Source organism: Jatropha curcas, chromosome 1 (genome assembly GCF_041381405.1).
Source record: "Jatropha curcas cultivar XTBG-Jc1 chromosome 1, XTBG_Jcur_1.0, whole genome shotgun sequence".
Lineage (NCBI taxonomy): Eukaryota > Viridiplantae > Streptophyta > Magnoliopsida > Malpighiales > Euphorbiaceae > Jatropha > Jatropha curcas.
The window spans coordinates 4371389-4387625 of record NC_143151.1 but is presented as its reverse complement, the minus strand read 5'-3'; the positions used below and the strand labels follow the sequence as shown (position 1 = coordinate 4387625).

The following is a 16237-nucleotide window of genomic DNA, read 5'->3' as shown; positions in this document are numbered from 1 at the left end:
TGATCTAGCTTCTGTGAGGTATCCGATTTTCAGAAACTTCACTTCCGACGATATCTTTTGTAGCTGCTGCTTCTGTGCTACTTTTATGATCTTATATTGTAAAGATATGTAAAGGAAAATTTTGGTTGACCTGAACTTTACAGGGATGGGGACTAGACTAGGTGTGTGGTCAAAGCTGACTATTGGCTCATGCCTAAATTGTATAAACCCTAACTTTGTGCAGAAATTTCAGTTTTGAACATGATTTCTTGGGCTGGGAAATCAATACAAGAGGCCTTCCTCTTAAGTCATTACTGTCATGACAGCTGCATGAAGATGTAAGTGGTCAGGATTCAAAATTATTCAAGAGCCCATGATCTATGGTTGTCATCCAGTACTATATAATATACTATCGGGAAATAAATCAACTCGTAGTAAGGATAAGAAATCATAATGCAAATTTATTATTATAAGCATGCCAATGGAACCCGAGATTTTTAGGTCCTAAAGCATCACTCTTTGCTATTGGGCTGAGAGATTATTTGCATTTATATTTAAGTACTCGGATTTAGGTATTATCTTAAACGAAAATCGCAAGCAATAGTGACGTTTCTAGAGCATTAGGCCGTCTTCAACTTCTTAAACATTTTCTTTAACTTATGCATTTGAAGTTGTTTTTAAAATTGTTAGACTAAATTGTAAATAATTGAATATAATTTTCAAAAACAATTTAATTTAATACCAAATAGTCATTTATATGGAGCAAAAATAACTTAAAAAATGGTAAATTCAATATTAACATACGGCTGAATTAGTAAAATAAATTGTATTTTTCAAGCAAATTTAATTATAAAATTGGGAATGCAAGTAGCATTAGAAATTAGAAGAAAAAAAAAAACTAATCCTCAAAATGTGTATTTAAAAATAATTGGTGACAATTTATTTCAAATAAATCAACCTATACAAAAAGGTGGCTATCCTTGATGACCTAGGATCCAATGCACAAATTGAGCAAGACCCTTTTTGTAACATCCACCGGCCAATTCCGGAAAACCAGACAGCGGATGCCACATTCGGTGCCTGAGCACCATCTTATGTCACTTATTAAAGTTAGATCACAAATTAGAAGTAGTTAGAGTTTTATAAGGAGGCAAGTAATTAACATTTTTTTTAAAAAAAAAAAATTTCACATGATTTGCCTTGGTGTTGATGCATTTAATTGAGAAAGAAAAGGAGAGTTTTGTCTTCTTCACACTACAACACACACATTTATTCCAATATATATATGGGTGTGTGTGTGTGTGTGACCTAATTACAAAAAATGATAATGCAATATTGAGGAGCTCTTTTTTTCCTTTTTTTTTTTTTTTTTCTTGGTTGGCGATTGTGATGTTCCAAGGGAGACCCAATTGAAAAGGGATATACATATCTTTGGAGTAAAATGGAAGTTTTTTTTTTTGCATCACCAAACATTAATTGAGTTTGAGAGTGGCAAAGCTTTTTTTTGCTTGCTTTGGCAGATACCTCACCATTCTCTCCATTTTATAAAAAAGTAAATCTCACCTTCCTAGCTTGTGTGTTAAGAGTCATTTAGGCTCTCTATTTTTAATTAAGTGCCAAAAAAATATAGGTAAGCTCGTAAAATATATATATGTATGTATAGCCTGCAATTATTGACAAAAAAGAAAGTACCTACTTGACCAAAAAACTTCATCAACAACCAAAAAGAAAAAAGAAAAATGAAAAAACAATATGTAACTTCTCCAATTTCTGTTCTATAAAGGAAAATTACATGTTCAAAGGGAAAAAGACTCGAAGACATTCTACTATAAATGTCACAAATTTTTATAACAAAAAGGGAAATCTTTCCTAAGAGGTAATTAATTACAATTTCATGCCAATAAGCAATCATGGTTACAACTTGACTTTTAAGTCCTCACATTATGACTTCTTTGAACCTTAACTAGGTTAGAGTCACACAAATAAGTAAAGGGTTAAAAGGATACTAAAAAAATGTAATTTTTGAAGAGAACGAAGACTTAATTACTAAATTACTAATCTGAGTTTCAAAAACCATAGGTCTAATAAAAAATTTATATTAATTTCATATTATTTTCAGACATATATTTGTGGAATTGTACTTGTAGGAGATATGTTAGACAAGTGTTGAACTAAGTAAAGAAAATTGAAAGCGGTAAAAAGTCTTGTACTTACTATAGCTTTACACAATACACACTAACTAATATTTAACATCTCTATCCAACACCTTTCAATTAATTGTTTTTTTTTTTTTTAAGTATTAGAAAAGGGGATTCGAATCTGAATATATTGTTAGGTAGTACATACATTTTCTACTAGGTTATGCCTCAGTATGCACATTTCAATTAATTGTTGGTAAACATAAAATTTTAAATTGATTAAAAAAAAAGAAAGGGTTTTAGAAGAAAATGATGGTTTTATAAACTGAAATGGAACTCTTACCAGATTTGACTGTAATCTTGGCTCAACCAACTTGCTTGTGGAAGTGAGAACCCACATGATAGAAAACCAAAAAACCAAACAAATAACTAATATTTCAGAGTTAGGCACCAAACACTCCCACCCTCATATAAGGCTCCTAAACTTGCATTCTCTCACAAGCCAACTGTCACTTAATCTCTTCCTTTCTTGAGTCTTAATAAGCTCAAACCTCTCTCATTTTCATCTCCACCATTCCTTATCTTTACTGGCAGGATTCTGGAGTTGTAGGAGCCCTATTTCTTGCATATATAAGCAATTTTTATATTTTTCAAAGGTTTGTGTTCTTAATTTGTGGGTCTTGGATACCATTTTGGAGTTCTTTATGTTTGTATATGCATGACATTACAATCTTTCTTTCTTCTTTTTTTTTCTGGATTTTCAGGGCTCCTTACAACTCCAAGAATCTCTTATTGAATAAATTTTTTGCAGGTACGTTTATCTTCTTCTTTCTTGGTCCTTAATGATATGAATTTTTGAAGATTTTATGCAAAAAGGTTTTACATGAAGCACACAATGTAATTTGTTGGGGCTGGTAAATAAAATAAATAAATAATCACAATCTACGTACCCTGTAGCTTATTAATTGTTCGTTAAATTATAGACAACGCATAATTGGACTCAGCAATCAAAAAGATTTGTTTACAGATAGAGCTAATCTATCAAGCAATCTTTTCGATTTTTTAATAAATTTGTTTAACTTTATAGCTAATAAGCTACCAACTAGCATCATTACATATAGCTACGAAATAGAATAAAGATTATTTTTGTCTCCAACTTATTAAGAGTGGCTCAAGTGATAATATACACTTGAATTCACCGGATGACTCTATAAAATTAAAGTTCGACGAGTGGAAAAACATTTAAAGGGAGAGGTCGTCTTATACCGAAAAAGAGCGTTGAGATATTCGAGGGAATTTTTTTTTTTTTTTGACTCCAAAGCATTTTGAGATATGGTATAAATTTGAGCCTAACCTTATTTTATTTTGGCAGAAGATGGGAGAAATGTCAAGCTTTCAGTTGGGTGTTATTGGTGCACTGTTTCTTTCAGTGGCATCATCTGTCTCTATTGTTATATGCAATAAAGCTTTGATGAGCAATCTTGGCTTCCCCTTTGGTAAATCAACTTCTTTGTTTACTCTTAATTTATCATTATTTTATTTGATAATAATTATCAAAAATAAATTTGTGGATTTAATTTGAGTTCAATATGGAGTTTGTAATATTCAAATATTTTTTTCATGCCCTTTGTTTAATATTATTCAATTAATTTGTTTAATATTATTCAATTAATTTCTTTTCTTTATTTCTTGTTTTGGGTATATTTAGCAACAACTCTCACTAGTTGGCACCTCATGGTAACTTTCTGCACTCTTCACTGTGCACAACGTTTCAACTTATTTGAGTCCAAAGCCATTGACATGAAGACTGTGATGCTTTTTGGCATTCTTAATGGTGTTTCTATTGGCCTTCTGAATTTGAGTCTCGGTTTCAATTCCATTGGATTCTACCAGGTAAACCTCTCTATTTATTTTCACTAATTATTTTCAAATCTCAATTCGAGTATTCGAATCAAGTATTTCGAGCGTCTATCTCTTAGTCTGATTTTATATTAGACATTTCTATCTTTCTTCTTCTTTTTTTGTAAAGATAATTATTAGAAGGATTTTCACTATTTCACATATAAAGAAATGGGTTTTGTTAGCAATTGGATTTAAATTTAATGATTTTTTTTAAAATATTGTTGCAGATGACCAAACTTGCAATCATACCATTCACTGTTCTATTGGAAACTCTTTTCCTCAAAAAACAATTCAGGTTACTAATATATTTATATATATATATACAATTTCACTATTTGCAATATTGATTGAAAAACAATTTTCTAAAATCTCACTATAATTTTTTTTTTCTCTTTTTTTTTTCCCTTGCAGCCAGAAAATTAAATTAGCTCTATTCCTCTTGCTCATCGGAGTTGGCATTGCTTCAGTGACAGATCTCCAACTCAATGTTCTTGGGACAGTTCTCTCTCTGCTAGCCATTGTAACCACATGTGTTGGCCAAATTGTATCCTTTCTTTTAATACCATATTATTTAATTATTTTCTTGATAATTTAGCATTTATATTAAATATATGGATGGACTCACAATATATAATAATTCTTTAACTTAGTTTCTTAATTCAGCTTACAAATACAATACAAAAGAGGCTCAATGTGTCTTCTACACAGTTGCTTTATCAGTCTGCTCCATTTCAAGCAGCAATTCTTTTTGTCTCAGGCCCTTTGGTTGATCAATTTTTGACCAAAAAGAATGTTTTTGCTTACAAATATTCTCCTATTGTCTTGGTATGTATATATATATAATTCTCTACTTCCCTTTTATCTTCTTGTTATCAAATTAATTACATTTAAACAGTAATAACATTTTTTAACATTTTTGCAGGCTTTTATCATCCTCTCATGCCTTATATCAGTGTCTGTAAATTTTAGCACTTTCATGGTTATAGGGAAGACATCACCAGTTACATATCAAGTTCTTGGTCACCTCAAAACTTGCCTTGTTCTTGCTTTTGGGTATACATTATTGCATGACCCTTTCACAATGAGAAACATTATTGGGATTCTTGTTGCCATTTTTGGCATGGGCTTATACTCTTATTTCTGCACCCAAGAGAATAAGAAAAAACAATCAACTGACCTTTCTTTGGGGCCTCAGGTACCTTCTTAATTCCCTTCCTCTCTCTTTTTTTTTTTTTTCCCCCTCACTAATAAGGAGCTAAGCCTGTCCGAATTCGATTAGAATATGAGAATGGATGCTTAAACTTGACTCGTTTATAATTTATAATTAAAAAAGAATTCCTCGCTCAAGTTTGGACTGTATATTAAATGAGTTCCATAAATAGGCTTAAGCTTGTTAACGATTCGAGGTCGAACGAGCTTTTTTAAAGTCAAGCCTCAAATAGTTCACGAGTTGAGTCATTTATCGTTTTGCTAATAATTAATAAATAGAAAATTATTTAAAAAGGATAATTTTTGGTTATGGATCAAATACATATGTGACTGAGAAATAGTGTTTCCTGTTTCAGATGAAGGACAAGGATAACACACCACTCTTAGCTATGCAAGACAAAGAAAGCCTCGAGGCAAAGAAATCAGCAAAGGACTCTCTCGTCTAAGTAAAATAGGATTTTTCTTTTTTTTTTTTTTTTAATTAAAGGGTGGGGTCCAGATAAGAGGGTGTTGTTTGGTGTAAACATTTTGTTGAGTGTAAGTGAGGAAATGATTTTGATTCTTTTAATAAACACTCTTTCTTTATTTGTTTAATTCAAGTAAAAAAAATCTTTATCAATGGAATTATGGAACTGTTAATAGATATTTCATTTCAATAGTTTTTTTTTATTAATATATATGATTCATGATTTATATCAATTATCAATTCATTATATTGTAAAAATGATAAATCATTATAAAGTTTTATATACGTTGTATTTCCTTTCAGAATATGCAATCCACAAGTACACGGGTCGTACAAGTAGTAAAAAAGATTATCGTCCGATAGAAATTGACTAATAGACTATTAATTTTCTATGTTCGACAATTATTAAGAAGACCAAATAAAATGGAATTGATTTAAACTAAGTTGCAATTAAAATTAGCAAGTGGAGATAATCAAAAGGAAATTCAGGCAAATAATTATTGAGATGATCTAGCTATGGTGTTTCTATTAGTTCTTAGTGCAAACCATGAATAGTTGATTTATAGTGTCCAAGTTCCTCTCTTGAGTTTAAATAAACCACTAAAACCACATGATATCTACTCTCGTAGCTTAATATTATTAAAACGTTTTTATATTAATTCCAGAAAGAGAACTAACCTACAGTATCCAGATTCATCTCTTGAGTTTAAAATAGAATGTTAAAATCATGCGACATCTACTCTCGCAACATAACACAATTAAAATTCATTAAGCCAGTGTTAATTCTTTTTATCCTCAGAAAACTTAGCCTATCTCTAGGTCTAAAATTCTAGGTTTAACATGTGAGATCTATTCTAATTTGTCAATCTCTCGATGATTTCAAACAGATCTAAAATCATGTAAATATAAGTACCAACATATTCACGGACATTAAGTTCAAACACATTAAATCAAAAATTTCAGCATTTAAACATAAATCAAACTATTCAAAGTTGTATTTTTAAATAAATGGATAAATTTCATAACTAGATCAGGATATTTAGCCTAGCATTATTACAAATATATTAATCAAATTAAAATACACAAAAGGTTTAAAAGGCATAAATAACAAACTTTGGGGTTTATTTCGTTGGTTGACCACGGCGCTCACGTCCCAAGCCTTAAGATAAATCCTTCCTGTTACTCCTTTTTGTGTTGTAGTAATACTAGTGGCTAAGGCCACCGACTCTCTCTCATATTTGGCTGATTTCTTTTGATTGGCTCACACCTTACTCTTATTCTCTCATGCGTGGCAACAAGTGCCAAGGGAGTGTGTAACCTTGACAACTTCTTCTTTGCTTCTTTATATGGTCTCTTTACTTTGCCCTTATTGGTCCACATCACTCACCATTTTCACAAATTGAGACCGAAAAGCTGTCTTCACTGCCCAAAGAAATGATAAAAAAAAGGTGAAGGGAGCTACTCATGAAGTTAGGTGCAATGTTTCTTCAAAACTGCAGCGTTTTTGTCCCAAACAATCTGTCAGAAGATCATTTCACTGATTGTTTTGCACTTGGTCCACATTCTTCCACATTAATCAAATCTCCTTCTTTCTTTCTCTTTGGGGTGGACATGCATTGGGCTTTGGAGTTGTATGGTTGTTAGGAGAATTACTTGGACTTCAACAACAACAAGATTTCAAGAGCTTCCTTTGCATTGATGAGGCACCAATTGGATCACAATCGATCTATTTTTGCTTTAAATAGTAAATGGATGTTGCTCATGTGCCAACAAAATAAAAGAGAGAAAACTTATGCAAAATGGAGTTTTATTCTTATTTTTATATTTAAAATGCAACTGAATTAAATTAAAACAAATGATAAAATATTTGCATATTTTGTTGTTATCAATATATTAATTAATAGAATGTTGATCATCTAAATTACTGTTTTTAGAGAGAACCGCCAAAAAAAAATATTTGGTGATAAATGTTAAAATTTTTGTTTGTTATAAATTTCATATTAAATTTTAAACTTTTTATTTGATAAAATTTTCAATGGGTTGATCAAAATCACAAACCAATTTCATATTAAATAATTATAGGGTTTGCACTTGCAAATATTACTTTGAGCAATGTATATTAGCATAAAGTTATTTCTCAAAGCCCAAGTCACAGGGCCCTACACTACACACAATCAGTTTATTGTATTTGATACATTATGATAAACAGTTCATTGTCTTTTGATTTTGCATGGGCTTCGTTCTGATTATGGGCGGACCCAGTCCAAATCCAACAAATCTAAAACCACCAAAAGCCCAAAAAATCCAATAATTCACTTCACACCTTCAATTGAATGAACTCTTTTTGGTTTTTGGTTTGATAGAGACGGTAGTATATTAAATTATAAGTTGATTCTCATGCATTGCACCCAAATTTTATATTTATAACTAATTAAAAGTGATTAGTTATTGACCGTACTGTAATTATTTTATTCATAGAAAATACTATTTTTATAATAAATCTGATTTATAACTTTTATCATATTCATTAGTACAATAATATATTAATTTAATTCACTGATATGATTTTATTAAATTATAAAATTATGCACTTGGCAAAAAAACAAACTTAAATATGATGACAAACAGGCGGTGGTCTGGTTGGTCTTCTCACTTATGTGAGGAGTGGGAGATCTCGAGTTCAAATCCTCTTCGACCAAAGTTGTTTTCACTAGTTTGGTGAGTCGAGGGGAGAGATACCTCCAGTTGTATAACCCGTAGTGTTATCTCAACCCATATAAGCTTCCAATGAATTAAAAAACAAACTTAATACGAAAAATTAATTGTTTAAACTAACATTTTAGAAAGAATTAAAAAAGAAAAAACATACATAATTGCAGGATACAAAGCAAATCTGTCAGGTAGAGTATGGGGCAAATAAATTATTCCTGTAAATATATGATTAAAACTATATATGTCTGTGTGTGAGGCAGGTGACATAGAAATAGAATATTCTACTTCAAATAAATAAATTTTACATATATGTAAATGAAGGTGGAATTAGCAAGATTTAATTAATAATAATTGAAGATTTTAACATTGGTGGGTAGGTAAGCTTCCAATTGTTCCACTCAAGATTTTGATATATGAATTTCTCTTTTTGAAAATGTTTGGTTGATTTTAGCGAGTGAGATTCCTATATAAAGAACCCAACTTAGGTTAGAAAATTTAGTGATAATGATATTTTTTTGGTAGTTAATCTTTGTCAAATTACTTATTCCATACGAAATAAGGATCGTTTAATTATATGATTGGTCAAGATTGATACTTTAAAAAAGTTTGACTCTATAAAACAGGTAACCATGATTCAACCAATTCAATATTTAATATAATATGTTATATGGTATGAATAATTATTTATCACCAAGCCTACTAATTTAATTCACTAAACAAATCACCGTGCATGCCTTATAAATTTGCTATGGATTCATAGAGAATAAACAATAAATTGTGAATCTCGATAAGTGATAATTTGGTCGATCTTTTTATTTATGTGAAAAATGAAAGGTTTTCAGTTTTAATCCTCTCAACTACATTTGTTTTTACCAGTTTGGTGCGTGAAGGAGAAAGTAACCACCTGTTATACAGCTCAACAATATTATTTCGTTCTATTGGACCTCAGATGAATTTGAAAAAAAAGAATAAATTATGTATATGTTATATATTTTTCATTTAACCAATAAAAAAGGTAAGTGGCCATAAATTTTTTTTTTTATTCTCTCTTTTTCATTTAGAACGAAAACGTAATATTAAAAGTTTGTTTTGATGGAAGAACTTATATTTAAAAATGAATGAGACTGTTAGAATATTTTAATTGGAACCGAAAACTAAAATCCATTGAAGAAATATTCATTGGGTCTTAAAACGTACTTAACCGATTAGATAGTTTGCTTCATTTTATATAAAAATAATTAATTTTTCACCAAAATAAAAAAAAAAGTTTAATCAATTTTTATTGCTCTTTTTTTACTGATGTACTCCTAATATCTCATTTATTTATTCTCTAATATCAATGTATGCCTTAATTTATATTTAAATCTTTAATGATACTTTAAATGCTTTGTTGAACGAACAGAATAAAAATAGTTGTAAAAAATAAAGTGTATGCTCTGACTTGTAGAGAAAATTTCATTTTTTGGTCCTTTATTTATGAAAGTTAGCGGAAATTTTTAATTTGTGCTTATTTAACTTTCCAACTATTTTTTGTTATTGAAAAAAACGTAATTTAAATATCATGCAATTTTTCAAATATTTGAGCAAAATCCGTAAGGATCCTTTCATTGTAGTCCATCTAAAAATTTTGTTGTCATTTTCTATTCAAACTCTATTTTAATCGATTTTCCAAAATTTCTTTACATTAAATACTCATCTATGCTTTTATCTGCTATTATATTGAGAATCCCTCACACTAAAAACTTCACAAAGGACTAAAGTAAGGGTTATATAGACTTTTCACATTGGCATGGTTTCCAAAGTTATCAAATTATACAAAAATTTTTATATAAAAAGAACGCTCAATATAAAAACTTTTCATATATAAAAAGAATAGGAGGGAATATTTAGTATTTTATTCAAAATGTAATTTTAACTGACGTAAATGTTTATCTAAAGAATATACAACCACCATGTGTGATACATATACTATGTCTAATTGCATTGCAATCCAAAGTAACGATTGGTTAAAATACCCACTATGATTAATCACCTACAAATTTTTTTATGTGCTGAGTTATGTCGTCGTGAACTATGAACTGAAATTTTAATGCTTTATTTTTTTTTTTTTTTTCAAAATGCTTTCTCTACTTGAAAAAAAAAATCAGAACTGAAATGATAATTGAATTTACATATTATTTAATTTTTGAAACTAACACTCATAAAAAAATAAAGCATACTTTAAAATGGAATAAAAAATTAATTTAAATTGACATATCATGCAGAGTGTATTCTAATTATTTAAAGAAAAAAAAATGGTAATTGACTAAATATAATGCAATGGGGTCATCAGACCATTGGAAAGTGGTGATAAAATTGATAAGAGGCATGTCTTTCGATGTTGTTTCCTAACAGGCAACATCATCTTTATACTAATCAACAATGTCTAGTGTGACAATGTTTTCTAAATATTAATGTTAATGTTGTAATCAATTAAGCAAAAATTACAATTTAATTACCACATGAATCCTTCAACTTTAAAAAGCTAGTGCAATCTTTCCTAAGCATTACAGTTTCATGTTATCTATTGGCCATCCCAAGATAAGGAAAAGAAATCAAATTCTTGAAAGTCTAAGATAAAATAAGAATATGATAAAATGACCGACGTTCATTTGAATAATAATTGGTGTTGGAATATGTGGCTTCAATTGGAATTCCGTTTGGTTTGCTTTTTTGGTGTCATGTGCTTGTAATTTTGGATTTCCTCGATTATTAATTTTATCTTTGTGTGTTTAAAAATTACTTTTTGCTGCATAATAATTTGTTAATTGATTCTTCGTTATGCTTCAATTTATTTTTTGAACTACAAGGTTAACTTCATTAAAATGAAAAGGGTATAAAGTTGCTAATGGGTTAGTGAATTTGGTCATTCCGTTCTTTTATTTATTTTTTATTTTTTTTTTATCTTTAGCTGAATTATTTGCTAATTGTATTCCTTCGTGCATGCATTTGTTATGATAGCAACTGGATCTTCTTTTTTTAACGATCTTAGGTTCCGTTTGTTTCCGTAAAATAATTTGTTCAAAAATATGTTTATGAAAAACATTGTCCTTGAAAAATATTTTCCAAATAACTTATTTTCTGTTGTTTGATTGTAATATTGAAAATTGGTTAAAAATATTAAAGTTTTATTTCATAAGACCATAAAAAATATTAATAATAATAGATATTTTATAATTTAAAAATTTTAATGTTAAATATGAAAAGAATGCAAAAATATATATATATAAATTGTGAAAGCCGCCGGTGGCCGGTGATTAATGGTGATTAGTGGTAGTAATTATGATGATTAATAAATTAAAAAATATAGATTTATAAGATTTGCCAATGTCGAAAAATATTTTACTCTCTCGAAAATGGAAACTTGTTTTTCTTAAAAAATGACTTAATTTTTCTTTGATCAGAAAAATATTTTCTGTTGACTTATTTTTCTGAGCGTTCCTAATAACAAAAATTATAGAAAATATTTTCCTACGAGTTATTTTACGGAAACAAACGGATACTTAGCAGATATTCTAATTCATGGTATTGAATCACTAATTCTGTTTTTTCCTTTCAAATTCATTGAATTGCATCATTTGTCGTCCTGGCCCCCAAAGGAAGATCTTAAAACAATATTATCTTTTTACTCAGCCTATCTACCTAATTTAGGTGTGGATGTGAAACGTGGAATGTGAAATGCAGTTTGGTTTTGCTTTTATTTTTATTTTTGGATTTTTTAATAAGTATTTTCACACCCTTTTGAAAATAACATTATTCTAGGAAAACATGGAGACATTTGAGAGGATTTTCCTAATTTTTTTTTTTAAATAAGTTTCTACTTTGTGGTAGGAGGAGACAATTGATGAGCCGATGGATAATTATTGATGCTTCAAACTTCCAAGAGGCAAGCGTTTAGTGTTTAATTTGTTTTATTTATTTATTTAAGAATGAGTGTTTAGTGGTTTTGTCTTATTTCTTCAACTTTAATTGTTTGGTTACAAATTTTCTGCCATAGCCTATAGCTATATTTCTCTATCATCATTATATTTAAATTAAGATATAAAATTTATATTTATGCCAATGAATTTAAATAGTTTTTAGAATGAATAAATGTAAAAGTCATTTCATTTGCAAATAGATTTCATAAAATAAAAAAACATTTGAAATTTTGCAAAAAAAAAAATTGTGTAATTCATGGAACAAGCATTTTATCAACGAATATGACCTTTAGAGTGTCTTAATTGATGAAATTTCTTGCAAATAAAATGAATTATAAGCATTACATAAGTGTTAAAGGTGGAATTATTTTAAATTTATAACTTTACTAACTTTCATTTTTTATTAAAATTCTGTAGTTCTACTAGTTTTATACCTTCATTGAGTTTAAATTCATGTGTGATACTATCAACTTAGGTTTGAGATATTCAATTTTATAAAGTCTAAAATTATAATTAAATATTTTTTTATTTATATTAAAATAAAAATATAAATTAGTTAACAAGTTTAAGAAGGGCATTTGTACCAATCAAATTTTTGAACAAGGTTTTGCTTCATTAAAATTTAACCATAACTTGAGTTTTTGAGATGTAGTCATGGATGAGTTTTACTTTTTGGAAATAAAAAATAAAAAATTAGTATTATAGTCAAATTAATACATGAGGAGCTCTATTTTCAAACTCTAATTACGAGATTTTTAAAGTGTGATTTCGTTAATAATACTTTATAGTTCTATTTATTTAGAGCATTTCCTTTTTGGGCGTTCTATTTATATAGAGAAAATTTCCTAATATTACAACTTTGGGACTAGTGCCAAAGCAAAAGATCCAATATGCTATTGCTTTGGTTTATAGATTAAACATTGACTTGGGGAGTATTTCAAGAAAATGACAGATATTATAGTGATTGGCATTTAATGTTCAAAAAATAACTAAATCGTTCATGAAGAAAATATGAAATTCAAGCACATTATGTGCACAGATTAAATTTCACCGAGAAGCTTATGCTTCACATTTAATTGTGCACATATAGTGAAATTTATTTAGAACTCTAATAAATTCTGAACTGAAGAAAATTTCCCTCCAAACAACAGTGCTTAAATAAAAATAGTTGTGCCAATTTATATTTACTCTGATGAACTTCTTAAATGGCTAAAGAGAGAGATACAGATTTTAATTTCATTGCTTAAATAAAAATAGTTATGCTCATTTTTTGCATTATGTCAAATTCTATAAATTGTCTTAGTATATATGGATAAACTGTCTGCAAACTTTACGAATACTGCGAGCATTTGACTTACCCTTTTCAGTTTCAGAAAACAGTAACATATAAATTGTATTGTTTACATCTTTAGCATTTTTTTCCTTTTGTGTCTTTTCGAGCCTCTTCTGGAATGTTACTTGGAAATGGTGTGATTTTAGATTCTACAAAAGGCGGTTGTTCAGTGGATGGCAAGGGGATCAAGTCTAAAGTTGATTGTTAAGTATGAGCACATCTTCTGAAGTTGTAAGCAAATTTTGAGGATTGTATTCAAATCAAAAGGAAGTATTGTGTCTATAGCGTTTGTGGATTAAATTTTACAGTTGTGAACTCATCCCTATCTAAATTAATTAAATTTTGACTTCAAATTTCATTTTTTTTACGTTTAAATTTGGAGAAGCAAAAGAAAGAATTTGAGGTTGAAAATTTTGGCTCCAAACTTTCTTTCAACTTTCACGCAAATTTTTTCAATCCAAATTTGATATTGATATAGTGCGTAGTTGTAATTAAACATCCCACATTTTTTTGTTATTGGAAATGTAAACAAATAAAACATCTTATTTAAACAACATATCTTTTCTTTCATCACTTATCACCTTTTATTTAAAATTGGGAACCACTTTAATATCTTTTGAGAAATAAATTAAGAAGAACTTCACAAAAGACCAATTCCTTAATCCTACAGAAATTTTGACATTTTCTATATAAATAGAATAAAAGGAGTATTTTTTTTTTTTTTTGAACTAAAATACCATCTTTTGGTTGTCATAATGTCTAAGAACCTTAGAAAATATAAGTCCTCGTACATTTAATTTGATTGCAATTTCGAGACTAATTTGTTTTCTTATTTTATTTTCTAAAATTGACCAATTACCAATTCCTATTAACATGTGAACTTTATGAAGTCATAGTTGCAATTGCAAAAAAGTAATGGAACAAAAAGTTGAAGACTAAGTTTCCTATTTTGTCCCTTCCCTTTCTTTGGTAATAAAATAAAGAAATGTCTACAACATAAAACAGTATATGCTTACAAGACACCTCAGGCAATCAGAAGAAATTCTTGCATTATTTTTCTTCATAGAAATTTAATTTGGTTAATTACTTGTAGTTATTTGTTAATGGAGTTAGAAACCCTAACAAACTATTTTAATCATATTTTTATAGTTAAAATATAAATAAAGGGCTAATTACATTTTATTTTAATTGGATTTATAAACGATTAATGTCAGATGAGCTCTGTTCAATAAAGATATATCTGAAATTTAAACTCGTTCATTCACAATTTATATTTTTAGAAACTGCATCTTCGCATATTTAAACTTGAATTCGAGTTTGATCTATTTATTAAACGAGCTCAATAAATACGTCCAAACTCTAAGCTTGAATTATTACATTTACACAATGAGTTCATTTTGAGTCAAAGCCTTGGATAACTTATAAGTGACTTGGTTTATTTACAATCCAAATTTTAAGATACTTCTCACTCCATTTTGATTTTTTTTTTTTAAAGAGAAGTGGTTTCTAGTGGGGATGATCAAATGACCTGATCCGTTGGATATCCATTCCGCATTGATTCGAATGGAGTGGATCAGATATAGATTTTTAAAATCCGATTCGAATAGTGATGGATTGGATATAGATTTTTAAAATAAAATACGCGCGAATATGGATCGTATACGAATATAACATAATTCGATCCGTAAAAGTGAATTTCATTTTTTTCTTATATTTTTAAAATTGTCAATTATAATTCTAAATGTACAATTGCCTTTATTCTTCTCTTCCTTCTTTCTTTTCCATTTATATTTTAAATCATTACCTCCTCTTTCACCATTTTCACATTTTTTTAATCTCTACTTAAACAAAAGAATATAAGTCGAACATTATGACCACTAGCATTATTTATTTTTTGTGCTTAATAATTCTCAAAGTCTCTTCTAATTGTCATAGTATATAATATTTCCATTATTATTAAGAATTTTTGTATTTTTAAGCATAAAATAATATGAATTTTTATTAAATTATTGTTTTATTTTTATTTTTGTTTTAAATATAATAAAAATGAATAATATCTAATCCGACCCAATCCGCTCTAACATATGATCCGATTCGAATTCGAGCGGAGTAGATATGGATATAGATATAGATATATGAATATCTTCGTGGATCAGACGTGGAATTTTCCATAATCCATCGAAATCTGATCCATGATCATCCATAATTTCTAGTTATAAAAAAATAAACAATCTATTTAATTTTAAAAATATAATTAAAAAGCAGAATTTTAAAAAAAGAAAAAGAAAATAAGAGTAATGAGGACAATAGAAACGTGAGACGAGATGCAGGAAATGCAAATTGCATCATGGGAATAGTTAGCGAAAACGCGGGAATGGTTAGTAACGCCGACCACGTGGTTGCTTCAGAGCCGAAAGTTGGCTTCTTTCTTTCGCACTTCCATATGCAAACAGCTTATTTCTTTCTCTCCTCTAAATTCATTTTTAATCATTTTTTATATTATATTATTAATCGATTATAAATCACAGCTCGTTATGTT

At 28.6% G+C, this 16237-nt stretch overlaps 1 protein-coding gene across 2 annotated transcripts; it reads left to right on the top strand.

The window, feature by feature from the left end:
• Nucleotides 1-2592: 2592 nt before the first annotated feature.
• LOC105628078 (Nucleotide/sugar transporter family protein) lies at nt 2593-5871 on the top strand. Of its 2 annotated transcripts, none has more exons than XM_020676843.3 (9): nt 2593-2773; nt 2882-2928; nt 3493-3613; nt 3826-4010; nt 4247-4314; nt 4431-4563; nt 4683-4844; nt 4942-5214; nt 5585-5871. In XM_020676843.3, exons 3-9 carry the CDS (start codon nt 3493-3495, stop codon nt 5672-5674), a joined length of 1032 nt encoding a protein of 343 aa, XP_020532502.1. In that variant the 5' UTR covers nt 2593-2773; nt 2882-2928; the 3' UTR covers nt 5675-5871. The 2 variants fall into 2 exon arrangements, with proteins under 2 accessions (XP_020532502.1, XP_012064802.1); XM_012209412.4 differs by having other exon boundaries at nt 2594-2773; nt 3490-3613.
• Nucleotides 5872-16237: the final 10366 nt, after the last annotated feature.

Bases quoted from the DNA above. Each gene is read 5' to 3' on its own strand.
- LOC105628078 (XM_020676843.3), top strand. From the start codon at position 3,493: ATGGGAGAAATGTCAAGCTTTCAGTTGGGTGTTATTGGTGCACTGTTT. The intron at 3,614-3,825 runs GTAAATCAACTT...GGGTATATTTAG, and splicing joins CAATCTTGGCTTCCCCTTTG to CAACAACTCTCACTAGTTGG. The intron at 4,315-4,430 runs GTTACTAATATA...TTTCCCTTGCAG, and splicing joins TTCCTCAAAAAACAATTCAG to CCAGAAAATTAAATTAGCTC.